Source organism: Ochotona princeps, chromosome 2 (genome assembly GCF_030435755.1).
Source record: "Ochotona princeps isolate mOchPri1 chromosome 2, mOchPri1.hap1, whole genome shotgun sequence".
Taxonomy (NCBI): Eukaryota; Metazoa; Chordata; class Mammalia; order Lagomorpha; family Ochotonidae; genus Ochotona; species Ochotona princeps.
The window spans coordinates 2,886,963-2,903,833 of record NC_080833.1 but is presented as its reverse complement, the minus strand read 5'-3'; the positions used below and the strand labels follow the sequence as shown (position 1 = coordinate 2,903,833).

The 16,871-nt window shown below is 63.8% G+C and overlaps 1 protein-coding gene across 1 annotated transcript in view; it reads left to right on the top strand.

The window, feature by feature from the left end:
• Positions 1-16,871, top strand: part of CHD5 (chromodomain helicase DNA binding protein 5) — a 43,896-nt gene that overhangs the window by 16,395 nt on the left and 10,630 nt on the right. Inside the window, exons 6-25 of the mRNA XM_058661005.1 lie at positions 984-1,108; positions 1,664-1,787; positions 2,718-2,884; positions 2,990-3,211; positions 4,441-4,647; positions 4,769-4,980; positions 6,221-6,352; positions 6,423-6,531; positions 7,729-7,920; positions 8,011-8,215; positions 9,779-9,912; positions 10,184-10,305; positions 10,465-10,638; positions 10,950-11,091; positions 11,834-11,965; positions 13,718-13,835; positions 14,292-14,416; positions 15,529-15,760; positions 15,890-16,000; positions 16,173-16,345. Coding sequence (XP_058516988.1) covers positions 984-1,108; positions 1,664-1,787; positions 2,718-2,884; positions 2,990-3,211; positions 4,441-4,647; positions 4,769-4,980; positions 6,221-6,352; positions 6,423-6,531; positions 7,729-7,920; positions 8,011-8,215; positions 9,779-9,912; positions 10,184-10,305; positions 10,465-10,638; positions 10,950-11,091; positions 11,834-11,965; positions 13,718-13,835; positions 14,292-14,416; positions 15,529-15,760; positions 15,890-16,000; positions 16,173-16,345 — 3,158 coding nt within the window. The remainder of the gene's footprint in view (positions 1-983; positions 1,109-1,663; positions 1,788-2,717; positions 2,885-2,989; positions 3,212-4,440; positions 4,648-4,768; positions 4,981-6,220; positions 6,353-6,422; positions 6,532-7,728; positions 7,921-8,010; positions 8,216-9,778; positions 9,913-10,183; positions 10,306-10,464; positions 10,639-10,949; positions 11,092-11,833; positions 11,966-13,717; positions 13,836-14,291; positions 14,417-15,528; positions 15,761-15,889; positions 16,001-16,172; positions 16,346-16,871) is intronic.

Genomic DNA, 16,871 nt, shown 5'->3' with positions numbered 1-16,871 from the left:
GTCCTGCCCTGTGGCTTTAGCCTCCTGCAAATGCAAAAGCATTGGCAGCCGGGAGTGGGTGTGGTCAGGGCTGGCTCTCCGAGGCGGCTGGAGGAGAGCGGGGTCCGGGTGCACAGGTGGCTCAGTGGTGGGCGTCTGGAGGGCGGGTAAGGAGGCAGGACTCCCTGCATGGGAAGGGTGCCCCCTGGTGGAAGTTTTGGCTTCTTGGCGCTAGAGACATGTACCTGCCCAGGGCTGCATGCCAAGGTGGGCAGCAACTCAGCCCTTTGGTGTGGGGCTTGGGGGCAGGGAGGGCTCTGACAGCTAAAGGGGTGTTGGCATGCTGGGATGGCAGGGCTCTGAGAGTGCCTGGGGGCCCGCCTTTGGCCGTCTTGGCGCCTGGGGTCTCTGGAGGGTCTCCCTCCTGCCCCACCAGCTAAGTTGCCTTTGCTTTCTCGTTCTCACTCGGCTGCAGCTGTTGAACTTTTCATTTCCTGAGCTTGCAACTTTCTGGCGTGCCATGCGGGGTGCAGCTGGGGTCTCAGCTCTGTGTTCTTGTGTGTGAGGTGGCCTAAGGAGGGTCTGGGGCAAAGCTGCCTGAGGACCCTGGCAGTTGGGCTGGGCTGTGGAGGCTGGCACCACCCTTCCCTGAGGCCAGCCTTGTGCAGGTAGCCGTGGGTCAGCTGGCCTTTCCTGGAGAGGCCAGCAGAGTTGGGGACAGTCGTGGGTGATGCCAGTACCTAGTGGGCCTGGGGAGGCTGGCTGCCAGGCAGGCAGCAGGACGTCCCTCTGGGTGCCCGGACTTGGCCCACAGATGGGCGGCTGAGTCCTGGTGGCTTTGCTGGCTGTGAGGGCAGCGGTAGCTCTGTGGTCATTGGTGTCTCGAGGGCACGCAGTGCACAGTGTGCAGAACAGTGAGTCTCCGAGCAGGGCCCACCCCGCAGGGGCTGCTGCCTGGGGCGAGGGACGTGGCATCAGTGGCTGCTGGCGCATCCCATTTTCAGGGCCCGGGGTGAGGAGAAAGGCCAAAGGCTCCAAAGACACGAAGAAGAAAGGCAAGGGCAAGAAGGCGGCCGGGCTCAAGTTCCGCTTCGGAGGGATGGGCACCAAGAGGAAGAAGGGCTCCTCGGTGAGTGGGTGCGTGTGTGTGTGCCAGGGAGGGCCAGCCGCCTTGGCCGTGGGCACCTTCCCCCGTTATGCAGATCCGCTATGCCTGTTTCCCTGTCCGTCTGCTGAGGGCTCAGATCCTTCCAGAGGCCCCTCTAGCTTGTACTCCAGGCAGGAGCTCTCTCTGGCCAGTCCTGCTGCTCTGGGGCCCAGCTTGCCTGTGGTTGCCTCCATAGCTTGAGCTCTATCTGGGCAGCACTGGGGAATCTGCTGGCCTGCCCCTCTGTGGCCAGCCAGGAGCTCTGGGAGCGGGTGTGTAGGCAGGGCTGCCCTCCATGCCCTGGGCCGGCTCTGGCCCCAAGCTCAGCCCTACACCCATGTCCCAGCGGCCCACCCCATGGAACGGGAGCTCTAGAGGGTGGTAGGGTGGGAGATGGGCTGGCTGGGTAGGCTCCCGTGACTGGGCTGACACAAAGTACAGGAGATGCTGCTTCCAGGGTCTCCTTTCTGCCCTGCCCAGGCCAGCAGAGCCCTGGAGCAAGCCCCTGGCTCACGAACTTGTGCCCTGGCCCTGCAGAGTGAGGAGGACGAACGGGAGGAGTCGGATTTTGACAGCGCCAGCATCCACAGCTCCTCCGTGCGCTCCGAGTGCTCTGCGGCCCTGGGCAAGAAGAGCAAGAGACGGCGCAAGAAGAAGACGAGTAGGGATTGCGAGGGCGGCGTCAGGCTGGGGTGAAGGGCAGGAGCCTGGCCCTACGCAGGGACTCGCCTGGTCTCTGTCAGAGGACAGAACCCCTCCTTGGGGTCTGTGGCAGGGTCAGGGCTGGGACAGTGAGGAAGGAGGGGCTGCTTCGCCTAAGGCACCACCCACCGTGACCCCGTCCACTGCCGCACCCACCCCTCTGTTACCTCCATCCCTTCCTTTAACCCGTTCGCGCTCTATTGATTTTCCCATCCTCTCTCCTACTTTTCTTCCTTTCTATCCACTTCCTAGCCATTTCTATACTATTTTACAGTCTCAGTAATTCCTGTCATTTGTTCACCATATCTACCCACCCATCCACCCCTTGTCCATCCTCCAGCCATTGTCCATCCATGCACCCATCCTGCACCCATCCATCATCCATCCATCATCCATCCTGCACCCATCCATCATCCATCCATCATCCATGCACCCATCCATCATCCATCCATCACCCATCCATCATCCATCCATCACCCATCCTGCACCCATCCATCATCCATCCATCATCCATCCATCATCCATCCATCATCCATCCATCATCCATCCATCACCCATCCTGCACCCATCCATCATCCATCCATCATCCATCCATCACCCATCCTGCAACCATCCATCATCCATCCATCATCCATCCATCACCCATCCATCACCCATCCATCATCCATCCATCATCCATCCATCATCCATCCATCACCCATCCATCACCCATCCATCATCCATCCATCATCCATCCATCACCCATCCATCACCCATCCATCACCCATCCTGCAACCATCCATCATCCGTTAAGCACCTGCTGTGTGCCAGGCTGGCCTAGGGAGTTGGAAATGGTTGCTACTGGGAGTGAGGACAAGGTCCTCCACCACTGTCTCCATCTCCACCCTAGTTGACGATGGCGATGGCTACGAGACGGACCACCAGGACTACTGCGAGGTGTGCCAGCAGGGAGGGGAGATCATCCTGTGTGACACCTGCCCCCGGGCCTACCACCTGGTCTGCCTGGACCCAGAGCTGGAGAAGGCTCCCGAGGGCAAGTGGAGCTGCCCACACTGTGTAAGCCAGGGCAGGGGGTCGCTCCCTGGGGGCCCCCCGGTGGAGGAGGAGGAGGAGGGCAGGCCCAGGGTGCCTCCACCTGGCTTCCCGCCCTCCTCCCCCCAGGAGAAGGAGGGAATCCAGTGGGAGCCCAAGGAGGACGAGGAGGAGGAGGAGGATGGCGGCTGCGAGGAGGAGGAGGACGACCACATGGAATTCTGCCGCGTGTGCAAGGACGGTGGGGAGCTGCTGTGCTGCGACGCCTGCCCCTCGTCCTACCACCTGCACTGCCTCAACCCGCCGCTGCCTGAGATCCCAAACGGTGAATGGCTCTGCCCGCGCTGTACTGTGAGTGTTCTGCCGGCCCGCCCCGCCCACCCTGACACGCCCCGCCCACCCTGACACGCCCCCGCCCACCCTGACACGCCCCCGCCCACTGTGCCCCTGCACCCCAGCCGCCGCCCCGCCCACCGCGCCTAGCGCCCCGCCCACTCCGGCCACCACCCCGCCCACTGAGTAGAGTGCCCCGCCCACTGCACCGAGTGCCCCGCCCACCCAGACACGGCCCCGCCCACCGTCTGAGCCGCACCTAAAGACCCCTTGGTGTCTCCCAGCGAGTCCAGCGCTGACTGCCCGCTGACTGCTGGGCTCCGCAGAGCTTTCGAGCCCCAGGCAGTTTCTCACTCCCAGTTCTAGACTAGGAAACTGGTGGTGGGGGGAAGTCTCATCCCACGGGCACTCAGGCCCAGAGCTGCCCTGGCGCCCGTCCCAAGGCCCCGGGTGGGAACAGGGCAGGGTAGGAGTTCTTGGGGCCCCAGTTTGTGCAGGGAGGGGGTACGCCGCTGCATCCTGGTGTCCCCGCCCTGGTCCCACTCCCTCTCATCAGGTTCTGGCCCTGTGTCATCCTGTGCCTCCTGGCTTGTGTCGTGTGTTGTGTGTGCCTTGTGCTGGTGTGTGGGTTCTTGGGGGGCCCCCTTCTGAGGGTACAGCTTTCTGTGCTTCTCTGGAGCCCCAGGAGGCCCCGGGCAGGAGGCAGGGGCTGAGTCCTCCCCCACTGCCCCGTCTGTGGGCTTGGGTGGGGGCTGCTGGGAAAGCCAGCCTCACTCCCACTGCCCCAGAGCGTCCTCCCCACTCCCCCCCCCACCCCCCCCCGCCGTCTCTTGGCCCTGAGGCCTAGCAGTGGGCTGGGTGTGTGCAGGACAGCTGCAGGTCATACCCTGGGGGAGGGCTGACACCTGTCCCCCACCCCCCACCCCAGGCTCCCGTGGCTGCAGGGGAGTCTGACCTGGAGTTGAGTTTGTGTGCTCCTGGGTCAGGAAGTGCTGTGACACGTTCCCAGGGCCCTAGCAGGATGGAGTCGGCGGGCAGGAGACCTGCGGGCAGAGCGTGGCCAGGCCGGAGCTCTGCTGCCCGCTGAGCAGGCCTGCTTCCCACCCCCAGTCCTACACACAATGTCCTTGTCCTGCTCAGGTCCCTGGTGCTTGCAAGGGGACAGAGCAGCTTGTTGGGGGAGTTTGTAGGGTGGGTCAGCGAAGCCCCGAAGCCCTGACCGCTTGGGGGTGCTCCTCTGTCCGCAGTGTCCCCCTCTGAAGGGTAAGGTGCAGCGGATCCTGCACTGGAGGTGGACGGAGCCGCCAGCCCCCTTCATGGTGGGCCTGCCAGGCCCGGAGCTGGAGCCGGGTGTGCCCCGGCCCAAGCCTCTGGAGGGCATCCCGGAGAGGGAGTTCTTCGTCAAGTGGGCTGGGCTCTCCTACTGGCACTGCTCCTGGGTGAAGGAGCTGCAGGTGAGGCCCCGGGCAGGTGGGACATGGAGTGGGTGTAGGGTGCTGGGGACCTCCTTGGGTGGGGTGGGGCACAGGGGGCAGCCACTGTGCCCCAGGGATAACCCTTACCCTTGTGGAGCAGCTGGAACTGTACCACACCGTGATGTACCGCAACTACCAAAGGAAGAATGACATGGAAGAGCCGCCGCCCTTCGACTACGGCTCCGGGGAGGAGGACAGCAAGAGCGACAAGAGGAAGGGCAAGGACCCCACCTACGCCAAGATGGAGGAGCGCTTCTACCGCTACGGGGTCAAGCCCGAGTGGATGATGGTACACCGCATCCTGAACCACAGGTGGGCGTCTTGGGCTGGGGCTGCCGCGGAGGCTGCCTGCACCTGAGGATGGCCGGGGCGGGAGCCCCGGGGCTGCCTCCCCACGCTGCTGGCTGTGAGCCGAGGCCCGGGGCTGCCTCCCCACGCTGCTGGCTGTGAGCCGAGGCCCGGGGCTGCCTCCCCACGCGCCTGGCTATGAGCCGAGGCCCGGGGCTGCCTCCCCACGCTCCTGGCTATGAGCTGAGGCCCGGGGCTGCCTCCCCACGCTCCTGCTGGCTATGAGCCGAGGCCCGGGGCTGCCTCCCCACGCTCCTGGCTATGAGCCGAGGCCGGGGCACTGGGCGTCTTCCCACCAGGAGGCAGGAGTTACACAGCCAGCCAGGAGGCATGGTGCTGGGAGCCGAAGCCAGTGTGGCCTCATGCCAGGACCCACTTTGCCAGGGACTGAGGCTGCAAGAGGTTGGGGAGGGGCCCGCCAGGGTCGTGGGATAGCCAGGGCAGCGCTGGCTGGAGGCTGCCAGGTGAGCCCAGTCCGCACGCCCCAGCCCCCAGTGCCCTGGACCCCGCCCCAAGGGCCTCAGGGCCTTCCCCGCTCTGCGCGCTGCTGGCCGCCCGTCGGGCAGAGCCCAATGCCCTGGCCGCTGTGCTTCGTGTGCTGTGGGTTCCGCGAGGGCTCAGGGAACTTGCCCAGGGCCTTCCTGAAGGAGGTGCCCTCCCCTTCCTGCATGAGAGGACCCGAACTCTTGGCCTTTGTAGGGTTTTGTGCCCTAAATGTACGGTTTCTTGCTGTCCCCACGGGCTCATCCCCTGCAACTGACTCCGTCAGTCTGGGCTTACCAAGTCTGTCTCTGTAGTGACTGGGGATGGACTCTGCTGGTCACTGCGCCCCTAATCTGCTGGCCCCCCGGGGTGCAGACTCCCCTGGCCTGCTGCCTGGCCCCTGGGCTGTGCAGGAGTTCCCTGAGGGCCCTTACTGTGGCCAGCATCAAGCTGTGTACTGCTGAACTCTGTCGCTTGGTCCGCGGCCCTGGGTGTCTCTGCGAGTGGCCATCCAACTTGTAGCGAACTCTTCCATCTGCTGATTCACTCCCCACGTGGCTGCGATTGTCAGGGCTTGGACAAACTCCCTTGCTTGACTGGCACTCCTGGGCTCCTGCCCAGTGGCAGTTTCACACGTGCGAGGCACCTTCACTGCGCCTGTGCTGTGGCCTTGGCCCCGAATGCCCCCTGACAGCCCCGTCCCCCGTCTTGTGTGCTGCAGCTTCGACACAAAGGGCGACGTGCGCTACCTGATCAAATGGAAGGACCTGCCCTACGACCAGTGCACCTGGGAGATTGACGACATTGACATCCCATACTACGACAACCTCAAGCAGACCTACTGGGGCCACAGGTGGGCTGCGGGGGCTGGCCTGCAGGGCCTGGCCTGCCTGCGCCCCGCTCACCTGCTGCTCTCCTCCCAGGGAGCTGATGCTGGGGGAAGACATGAGGCTGCCCAAGAGGCTGGTGAAGAAGGGCAAGAAGCTGAAGGACGATAAACAGGAGAAGCCGCCAGACACACCTGAGGTGGATGTGAGTGCCAAGGGCCGGGCCGTGGGGCAGGTGGCCCTAGGGGTGGGCATCTCACTAGGAGGACCCAGCATGGCCTGGGCACCCGATCCAGGTGAGTGTGGGAGGGTTCCATGTCCAGCCCTGTGGCTGCTCTGTTCATCATGGACTGCCCTTACCTGGGAGGAGGCCTGGACTGGGCACTGAGAGAGGCTGGGAAGGCTCTGCCCTGGGCCCCTGCGTCGGGTGCTGGGCACACAGAGGTTCTGCCCTGGGCCCCTGCCTCGGGTGCTGGGCACACAGAGGTTCTGCGCTGGGCCCCTGCATCGGGTGCTGGGCACGCAGAGGTTCTGCGCTGGGCCCCTGCCTCGGGTGCTGGGCACACAGAGGTTCTGCCCTGGACCCCTGTGTTGGGTGCTGGGCACACAGAGGTTCTGCCCTGGACCCCTGTGTTGGGTGCTGGGCACGCAGAGGTTCTGCCCTGGACCCCTGTGTTAGGTGCTGGGCACGCAGAGGTTCTGCCCTGGACCCCTGTGTTGGGTGCTGGGCACGCAGAGGTTCTGTCCTGGACCCCTGTGTTGGGTGCTGGGCACGCAGAGGTTCTGCCCTGGACCCCTGTGTTGGGTGCTGGGCACGCAGAGGTTCTGCCCTGGACCCCTGTGTTGGGTGCTGGGCACGCAGAGGTTCTGTCCTGGACCCCTGTGTTGGGTGCTGGGCACGCAGAGGTTCTGCCCTGGACCCCTGTGTTGGGTGCTGGGCACGCAGAGGTTCTGCCCTGGACCCCTGTGTTGGGTGCTGGGCACGCAGAGGTTCTGCCCTGGACCCCTGCCTCGGGTGCTGGGCACGCAGAGGGTCTAGTGCTTTTGGAGGGCCCCATGGAGCAGATAGCCTGAGCCCCAGAACACAGGAGCAGATCTGTGTGAAGTGGAGGCCACACTGCCATGCATCCAGCAGATTCTAAGCGCCCACCACTTCCCCGGCACTGGGTGGGACTCAGGCCCATGTGCTCATGGGAGCCAGGGCTTGACAACAGAGGACTCCACAGGTGGGGTACTCTAGCCAGGCTGTGAGTCAGGGAGGGCTTTTTGGAGGAAGGGGCATTCTGGCCAAGACCTAGAAGACGAGTTGGTAAGGCAGGGAGGAGAGGGAAGAGCATGTGGAGTGACTGGAGAGAGGCGGCTCAGGACTCAGGGCATGCCTGAACCTCTGCCTCCCTCACAGCCCACGGTCAAGTTCGATAAGCAGCCATGGTACATCGACTCCACGGGCGGCACCTTGCATCCGTACCAGCTGGAGGGCCTGAACTGGCTGCGCTTCTCGTGGGCTCAGGGCACCGACACCATCCTGGCTGACGAGATGGGGCTGGGCAAGACGGTGCAGACCATCGTATTCCTGTACTCCCTGTACAAGGAGGTGGGCAGGCGTGGTGGGCAGGCCCAGGGCGGGCGGGGCGGCTGCTCTCCTTGTATCCGGCTCAGGCGTGCACACGCTGTCCCCCTGTAGGGCCACTCCAAGGGGCCGTACCTGGTCAGCGCTCCACTGTCCACTATCATCAACTGGGAGCGTGAGTTTGAGATGTGGGCACCCGACTTCTACGTGGTCACCTACACGGGGGACAAGGAGAGCCGCTCCGTGATCCGCGAGAACGAGTTCTCCTTCGAGGACAACGCCATTCGCAGTGGGAAGAAGGTGTTCCGCATGAAGGCAGGTGCCCCGGCCCAGGGAGGGTCGGCCTGGGGACTCCTCCTGGCCCCAACTGGCATGCAGGGGTCTTGCTGCAGCCCAGACACTCTGCACACTTGACTCTGTTCGTTTTAAAAAGCTGTTTGTGAGACATGAACAGCATTCGATCTGCCGTGACAGTGTCCAAGTGACCTGCTGGGTGACTCCAGGCATCCGTGTGTGTGTGTGTGTGTGTGTGTGTAGGCACACGCCCACATCGGGTGGTATCGGCTGTGGTGACACGCTGCGCGTCACAGCGGCATGCCCTGGCCCGTACTGGGGCTTGGGACTGAGGTGGAGATGCACTTCCTGCTGCTGTGCACCCCAAGAGCCTGCAGGGGACGACCCCACTGAGTGCATTGTCTTATTTTGGGGAGATCCTGGCCCTGGCTGCTGTGGGCATCTGAGGAGTGAACCAGTAGGTAGAACATCTCTGTCTCTTTTTCTACTTTTTGCTTAAAATCATTTTAAATTCCTTAACCATTTGGGGGGGTTACAGTTCAGTGGTTCACCATGAGTACGTGCACAGTGCGTGGAGCCATCACTGCTGTGGGTCCCTGTGGTCCCTGTTTAAGCTGACCCCCATCCTGCGTGCCCCAGCCCCTGGCCCCTGGCACCCTGCTGCCTGTCGGTGCAGGTCACTGCTGTGGGTCCCTCGACCCCCTCTGTGGTCCCTGTTTAAGCTGACTCCCATCTTGTGTGCCCCAGCCCCGGCCCTTGGCACCCTGGGGTCCTTTGGTGTGTGTCCTTGCTTCCTTCACTAGACTCTCTTGGTTCTTCCACGGCAGGTGTCAAAGTATCATTCCTTTCTTTCTTTTTTAAGATTTGTTTATTTTTACTAGGCAGGTCAGATTTATAGAGACAGAGACAGAGACAAAGATCTTCCATCCACTGGTTCATTTTCCAAATGGCCACAGTGACTAGAGCTGAGCCCATCTGAAGCCAGGAGTCTGGACCTTCTTCTGGGTCTGCAGGGTCCCAAAGACTTGGGCTGTCCTCTGCCGCTTTCTCAGGCCACAAACAGGGAGCTGGATGGGAAGTGGAGCAGCTGGGACTTGAACTGGTGCCCACGTGGGATGCAGGTGCTGCAGGGAATTTCACCACAGCACCAGCACCTCCATGGGACTTCCTAAAGAACACAGGTTGAAATCTGGGGGCTTGAGAATTTCAGCTCAGCAACTGCAGGGCGCTGAGCTCTCCTTGGTCTGTTCCACTGGGTCTGCTGTGGGGACCTGGGGGAGCCCGTGGCTCAGGGGGACAGTGACACCCAGTGCACTTGGTTGGTGAGGATGAGAGAGGGCGTCGGTGAGCGACTGGGTGCAGGGCCCGAGGCTGGCACCGTTGCTGGTGTCACTGTTACTGCTGTTTCCGCTGCACCCCCCACCCCTGACTCGGGTGCTGCGCTCTGGGCCACCTCTGCCTGCTACTGTTTTTTTTTTTTGTTGTCGCCGGCCGGCCAGGCTCTGGGGTTCCCGTGCACACTGCTTCGCGGAGCCTGTCATCCGGCCCTGGCTGCCACCTCCCAAATGCCCTGTGTCCCTGCAGAAAGAGGTGCAGATCAAGTTCCACGTCCTGCTCACCTCCTACGAGCTCATCACCATTGACCAGGCTATCCTGGGCTCCATTGAGTGGGCCTGCCTCGTGGTGGACGAAGCCCACCGGCTCAAGAACAACCAGTCCAAGGTAGACCCTGCTGGCCACGGGGCTCCTGGGGCTTGGGCCCCTCTGCCTGCCAGCCCCCAGGGCTGCCCTGGGCCAGCGGCCACCCACTGCTGCCCACCATCCCCTTGGGCTCCTGGGGCTTGGGACCCTGGACTGCCCTGGGCCAGTGGCCGCTCACTGCCGCCCTCCCATGGGCTTCCGGGGCTTGGGCCCCCCTACCTGCCAGCCCCCAGGGCTGCCCTGGGCCAGCAGCCGCCCAGTGCCCCCCATGGGCTCCTGCTTGTCCCCCAAGTTCTTCAGGGTCTTAAACAGCTACAAGATTGATTACAAACTACTGCTGACGGGAACCCCACTGCAGAACAACCTGGAGGAGCTCTTCCACCTCCTCAACTTCCTGACACCAGAGAGGTTTAAGTGAGTCCCTGTGCCTGGTCGAGCGAGATGGGGGCTGCGGGCGCGTGCCTGGGTGACCTCCCTTCCTGCCCATGACCCTGACTCCCGGAGCCAGGGCCTTGGGTGGCTGTTCCCTCTGGAGCTTCTGCTCCTAGTTCTCAGGCCATCTCTTTGTGGCAGCAACCTGGAGGGCTTCCTGGAGGAGTTTGCTGACATCTCCAAGGAGGACCAGATCAAGAAGCTGCATGACCTGCTGGGGCCCCACATGCTCCGGCGGCTCAAGGCTGATGTCTTCAAGAACATGCCGGCCAAGACCGAGCTGATCGTGCGTGTGGAGCTGAGCCAGATGCAGAAGTGAGAGGCCAGACCCTGCCCCTGCTCTGCCCCTGCCTTCCCGGGCTGCTTCCCTGGGGGTTGGGCGTAGGAGGGGACCTCAGCCCCTCGTGGCTTGGCCCACCTGTTGCCCCCAATCCTCCTTGGGGCGTCTCAGATGGTGGTGGTCGAGCCTCTGGGACAGTGTCCAAGTGACCTGCTGGGTGACTCCAGGCATCCGTGTGTGTGTGTGGGTGTGTGTGTGTGTGTGTAGGCACACGCCCACATCGGTGCCTGGCACTCAGCCCCAGCTTCCCTCCACTCCCTGCCTGTCCTGATCTGCCCCACTGCAGGAAGTACTACAAGTTCATCCTTACACGCAACTTCGAGGCACTCAACTCGAAAGGCGGTGGCAACCAGGTGTCGCTGCTCAACATCATGATGGACCTGAAGAAATGCTGCAACCACCCCTACCTCTTCCCTGTGGCTGCCGTGGTAGGTGCCTGTGGCAGGTACTGTGGTAGTTGCCCGTGGCAGGTGCCATGGCAGTCACCATGGTAGGTGCCTGTGGCAGGCCTCGTGGTAGGTGCCTGTGGTAGGTGCCTGTGGCAGGCCCTGTGGTAGGTGCTCATGGTAGGTGCCTGTGGTAGGTGCCTGTGGCAGGCCCTGTGGCAGGTACTGTGGTAGGTGCCCGTGGTAGGTGCCTGTGGCAGGCCCTTTGGTAGGTGCCTGTGGCAGGTGCCGTAGCAGGCCCTGTGGTAGGTGCCTGTGGCAGGTGCTGTGGCAGGCACTGTGGTAAGTGCCCATGGTAGGTTCCCGTGGCAGGTGCTGTGGCAGGCACCATGGTAGGTGCCTGTGGCAGGCCCCGTGGTAGGTGCCCATGGTAGGTGCCTGTGGCAGGCACCGTGGTAGGTGCCCATGGCAGGCCCGGTGGTAGGTGCCCGTGGTAGGTGCGCCTTCATGGGCATGGCCACGTTGCTGGCTCTGGGCTGCCAGGACCTCTGTGGGAGGGACCTGTGGCTTCATCTCTCTGTGGCCTGAGCCCTCTGTGGTCTGGGTTTTTCCCGAGGATGAAAGATTTAGGGCCTCACATTCCAGAAGTTTCTGTACCTGCCTCTGTCCATGGTGCTGGCAGACCTCCTTCCCTGCGAGCCAGGAAGTGCAGAGCATCGGGGTGGGGTGGTTTGGGGAGGCAGCGAGGGGAGCAGCCACGCCCTGCCTTCCACTGCCCTTGCAGGAGGCCCCTGTTCTGCCCAACGGCTCCTATGACGGAAGCTCCCTGGTCAAGTCCTCCGGGAAGCTCATGCTGCTGCAGAAGATGCTGAAGAAGCTGCGCGATGAGGGCCACCGTGTGCTCATCTTCTCCCAGGTGTGCCTAGAGCCCGCTGCTAACCCCACCCTGAGGGCCGAGGACCTAGCCTGGCTGTTGGCCCCTGAAGGTGCTGTTCCCCAAGGCGCAGGGGGTGGGGCCCCACACCAGGAGCTCGCATTCATGTCCCCCTCCAGTCCCCTGGCCCCTGCGTCCAGGCGGTGATGAGGCCCCCTCCTCCCTGCCCTACCCTCACCCCTGCAAGGCTGGCTGCTGTTCATGGGCGCCCTGGGTGGCTTGGGGTTCTCCCCAGGGGGCCCAGGAGGGGCAGTGCCAGTCCCCTTTGCCACACCAGGCTCTGTGCTGGCCTTGTGCTGGGCTGCGTGATCCGGTCCTCTCCTCTAGCTGCCCTCAGTACCAGGGAATAAGAGGTTCCCGCCTGTGGTCAGCTCTGTTGGAGGGTGTGGCCAGGGCCCGCAGGGTCCTTGGGCTGAAAGTGCTCTGCTAGCAGCTGGACCCAGCCGGCCCCGTGCTCAAGGCCACACCAGGGGGTATGGCTCCACCATGCACTGGAAGCAACTGCTGCCTGCACTCGCTGGTGGCCCCTGGGCCAGCGCTGGGCTGAAGCATGCCAGGGATAGGCCACGGGAGACCAGGAACTGGCACCCCGCCACTGTCCCCAGAGGGAGCCCGACCGTGGCTAGCCCTGCCCCCACAGGTGGCCAAGAGGTCCAGGGGCCAAGCCAGGCTGGCCTGAAGCCAGGAGTCAGGAGTCAGGAGCTTCTTCCGGGCTCCCCCAGGGGTGCAGGGTTCCAGGCACTTGAGCCATCCTCAGCTGCTTTCCCGAATGGGGAGTGGGGCAGCTGGTATGGGAACCAGTGCCCATATGGGATGCTGGCACTGCAGGTGGGGGCTTAAGCTACTACACCACAGCACTGGCCCTGGAAAAGACTTTAAATACATCTTTGGAATCCTCAAAAGTCATGGAGTATTGAGAAGCTGCAAACAAAGGAGCCATAGTTAGGCACCAGGAAAGAGCTGATCAGCTTGCAGGGGAACTTACCCCAGTGAGCAACTGCTGCACTGGACTGGCTGCACCGTCCACACTGGCCACAGACACCTGGGGGAACTGGGGCAGGCACTGAGGACGCAGCCCGGAAATGAGGGCAGGAGGGACCTGGAGGGACCCTCGGGGGGCTCGATGGGAAGACCAGGATACTGTGTTTGTACCCAAGACCTGGGAAAGGGCTTGAGGTCTTGGGTCCAGGATGCTGTGTGGCGTGGGTGCCACGCAAGATGAGTGGTGACAAAACAGCCCCATGCATGTGGTTGGGAAGCTGCAGGAGTTGTGGTTTGATGGCTCGAGGGGCATGCTGGATTTGTCAGCCACAGCGACGGGTGGCAGAGGCAATGGCAGGACCACGGGATGCCCGGTGTGAGCTGTGTATCCAGCTAAAGTAGCCAGAGCGAGGGGGTGTGGGAGCCTTTCCCTGCTCGTGTGGGTGACGTCACCGAGGAGGTGGAGCTCTAGCTCCTTAGCAGTGAAGAGAGGGTGTTCAGGCAAGACAGGTGCGTGGCCTGGCTGAGGGGATGAGGAGCTGCCGAGAGCCCCGAGGGCTGGTGAGGATGCCCCTGTGGATCTTGCCCAGGCTGACCGACAGATGTGGAGAGCTGGGGGTGAGGGTGAGCTCCGAGGGGGCACATTTATCCCCATGGCTGCCAGGGCCTGGCCGACTCCACGTTCAGTGGGCGGCCCTCTCACGCGCCTCTGGTGCTGTACCCGAGGGCGCCTCACTCTGCCCTTGCCTGCAGATGACCAAGATGCTGGACCTGCTCGAGGACTTCCTGGAGTACGAGGGCTACAAGTATGAGCGCATTGATGGCGGCATCACGGGGGGCCTGCGGCAGGAGGCCATCGACCGCTTCAACGGTATCTGGGCCCCCAGTGCTTGGGCCTCTCCCCTGGACACCAGGGTCGCGTTCCCCAAGGGCTGCAGGGGGAGGGAGCCAGGAGGGCCAGGCCCTCCTGGCCCAAGAGACAGCGCCCTGTGACACTCAGCAGGACAGAGACCCAGGCCCTGGCATCTGTGGTGGCATCCGTGGGCTGGGAGAGGCTGGGGTGGGGACAGCCTCCTGGTGGCCGCCCTCGCCAGGGGCTGTGCCTCCGTGTTTGCGGCCTGTGGGCGGTTTGGTCTTTCCCACTCTGGCTCCCTCCTCTCCTGCCTTCTGCTCAAGGGGCCTCCTGAGTGCACCTGCGGTGGCGGGCTGTGCAGCGTCCCACCTGTCCCGCCTGCCTGGCAGGGCCTTCTCACTGCACTTGCTGTCCCGCCTGCAGCTGTCTGCCGGCCCAGGCGTGCCCCCTACTCACCCAACCTGTCTTCCTCAGCACCCGGCGCCCAGCAGTTCTGCTTCCTCCTGTCCACCCGTGCGGGCGGCTTGGGCATCAACCTGGCCACAGCTGACACGGTCATCATCTATGACTCGGACTGGAACCCGCACAATGACATCCAGGTGTGTGGGCCTTTGCTGCCCCCGCCCCGCCCCGCCCCCGCCCTGCCCCTGCCCTGCCCAGGAGCCCCCAGCCCCCGCCCTGCCCCCGCCCAGCCCCCTCCATGCCCCGCCCAGCCCCCGCCCTGCCCCCTCCCTGCCCCCGCCCCGCCCCCGCCCTTCCCCTGCCCTGCCCAGGAGCCCCCAGCCCCTGCCCTGCCCACGAGCCCCCAGCCCCTGCCCTGCCCCACAAGCCCCCAGCCCCTGCCCTGCCCAGGAGCCCCCAGCCCCTGCCCTGCCCCACGAGCCCCCAACCCCTGCCCTGCCCCACGAGCCTCCAGCCCTGTTCTGTGGGGCCTGGGAAGTAAGTGGAGGTGCTGTCCTATCCCCCCCAGCTCCTTCACCGTGTCCAGGCCCAGGGAGGGCAGGTGCCCAGGGACACAGCAGTCCATGGCCAGGAGGGAGGCAGGGCGAGGGCATCCCGGAACTCAGAGGGGACAGTAGCACTTGGGGGTGGAGGTAGGGCTGATACAGCGGGAAGGGAGAGAGGGTGGGGGCTGTGGCTGGGGGAGCGGATCCTCCCAGTGCCCTGGCGCCTTTCTGGGCGGGGACGACACACAGTGTTAGCACACCCTGTGCCTAGTAAATTCAGGTGTGCAGTCACCTACAGCCACAGGCTCCCGGGGCCCAGTGCAGTCCTCTGTAAGGTGCCTGCCCATTCCAGCACAGGGTCCTGTTGGCTGCTTTGCTGGGCACACGGCCCTGTATGTCATGACCTGCGCCATTGGGGCCCCACGTGACCTCAGTTCCGTCCAACTGGCCCTGGGGTCTCCTGGTCACTCCTGATCACACCTGGTTCCACATTTCCACATCAGGCCGGAGCTGGCACGCTGCCCATGTGAGGTCCCAGGTTCAGGGAATGGGCTCAGCAGTGCCAGCACACGGGCACCCAGCCATGCCCCTGCCGGTGTGTTCATGCAGCCTGCTGCACAGCTGCATGGCCAGGATCCCTTAGGGTTCCCTGGCCCACCCCCACTGTAGCATCTGCCCTGGTTGGGGTCCCCCAACCTCCACCGTGCCCTTGCCCTGGTTGCAACCCAGCTGCTGACCTGCAGCCACCTCTTACCCACCTGCAGGCCTTCAGCCGTGCCCACCGCATCGGGCAAAACAAGAAGGTGATGATCTACCGCTTTGTGACGCGGGCCTCTGTGGAGGAGCGCATCACGCAGGTGGCCAAACGCAAGATGATGCTCACGCACCTGGTGGTGCGGCCCGGCCTCGGCTCCAAGTCGGGCTCCATGACCAAACAGGAGCTGGACGACATCCTCAAGTTCGGCACCGAGGAGCTCTTCAAGGACGACGTGGAGGGTGGGCGTCTGTTCCCCGGGGAGTGGTGGGGGCTGCCCTGCCCCGAGCCCCTCCAAGCCTGCAGGGGCCCCGGCCGGGGAGGTTCCGGCTGCCCTGAGCTCCAGTCCCAGCCCTGCCTATGCTCTGCAGGTATGATGTCTCAGGGCCAGAGGCCTGCCACACCCGTCCCTGAGGTCCAGTCCTCCAAAGGGGGGGCCCTGGCCGCAGGCGCTAAGAAGAAACATGGCAGTACCCCCCCAGGTAGGCCCCGCCGAGCCAGCTCCCGCTCTTGGTGCAAGTGCTGTTTGTGGGGGGGAAGGGGCTCCCCACAGCCCCTTCTGCTGGGCAGGGGTGAGGGATTGTGCTCTGGGGATGGGGAGGGGCTGGGCCCGGGCAGCTCTCTGCCTGCCAGTGCCCTGGCTGCCTGCCACAGGTGACAACAAGGACGTGGAGGACAGCAGTGTGATCCACTATGACGACGCCGCCATCTCCAAGCTGCTGGACCGCAACCAGGACGCCACTGATGACACGGAGCTACAGAACATGAACGAGTACCTGAGCTCCTTCAAGGTGGCCCAGTATGTCGTACGTGAGGAGGACGGAGTGGTAAGGACCCCCTGCCCCACAGCTCAGCCCCACCCCCAGGGCTCAGACCTGCCTCTGCTGAAGCTCCCCACCCCGACTTGCTCCACCTGCCCCTTCCAGATGGGGGTGTCTCCTGGTAGGGCGCATACCAGAAACGAAAGGAGAGATGCCATGCCAGGGGGTACAGCTCTTAGGGTCACCCTGCTGTCCATCGCATGCCTGGAGTGCAGAGGGCCCTGCGCCTCGGGGGCCTTGATCCAGGTCCTGCCCAGCACTGTAGCAGGGACCCCAGCCGCCCTGCTTGCCCTCCTCCCATCTGCTCCCAAACGTGCCCACCGTGTCTTCTCTCTGCCCCTCTGCAAACCCCATGGTTGCCCGCCTCCCCTCACTTCCTGTGAACTTGGGAGCACCTGGTCCCCGGGGGTGGTCCAAGATTGGGGGTGGGCCTCGCTCAGCCCTGGGACCCACAGGGCTTGCACAGTCAGGAAATACATGTGGAGTGAACCTGCAAGGCGGACAGAGCCAGGGAGCAGTCAGGGAAGGCGTC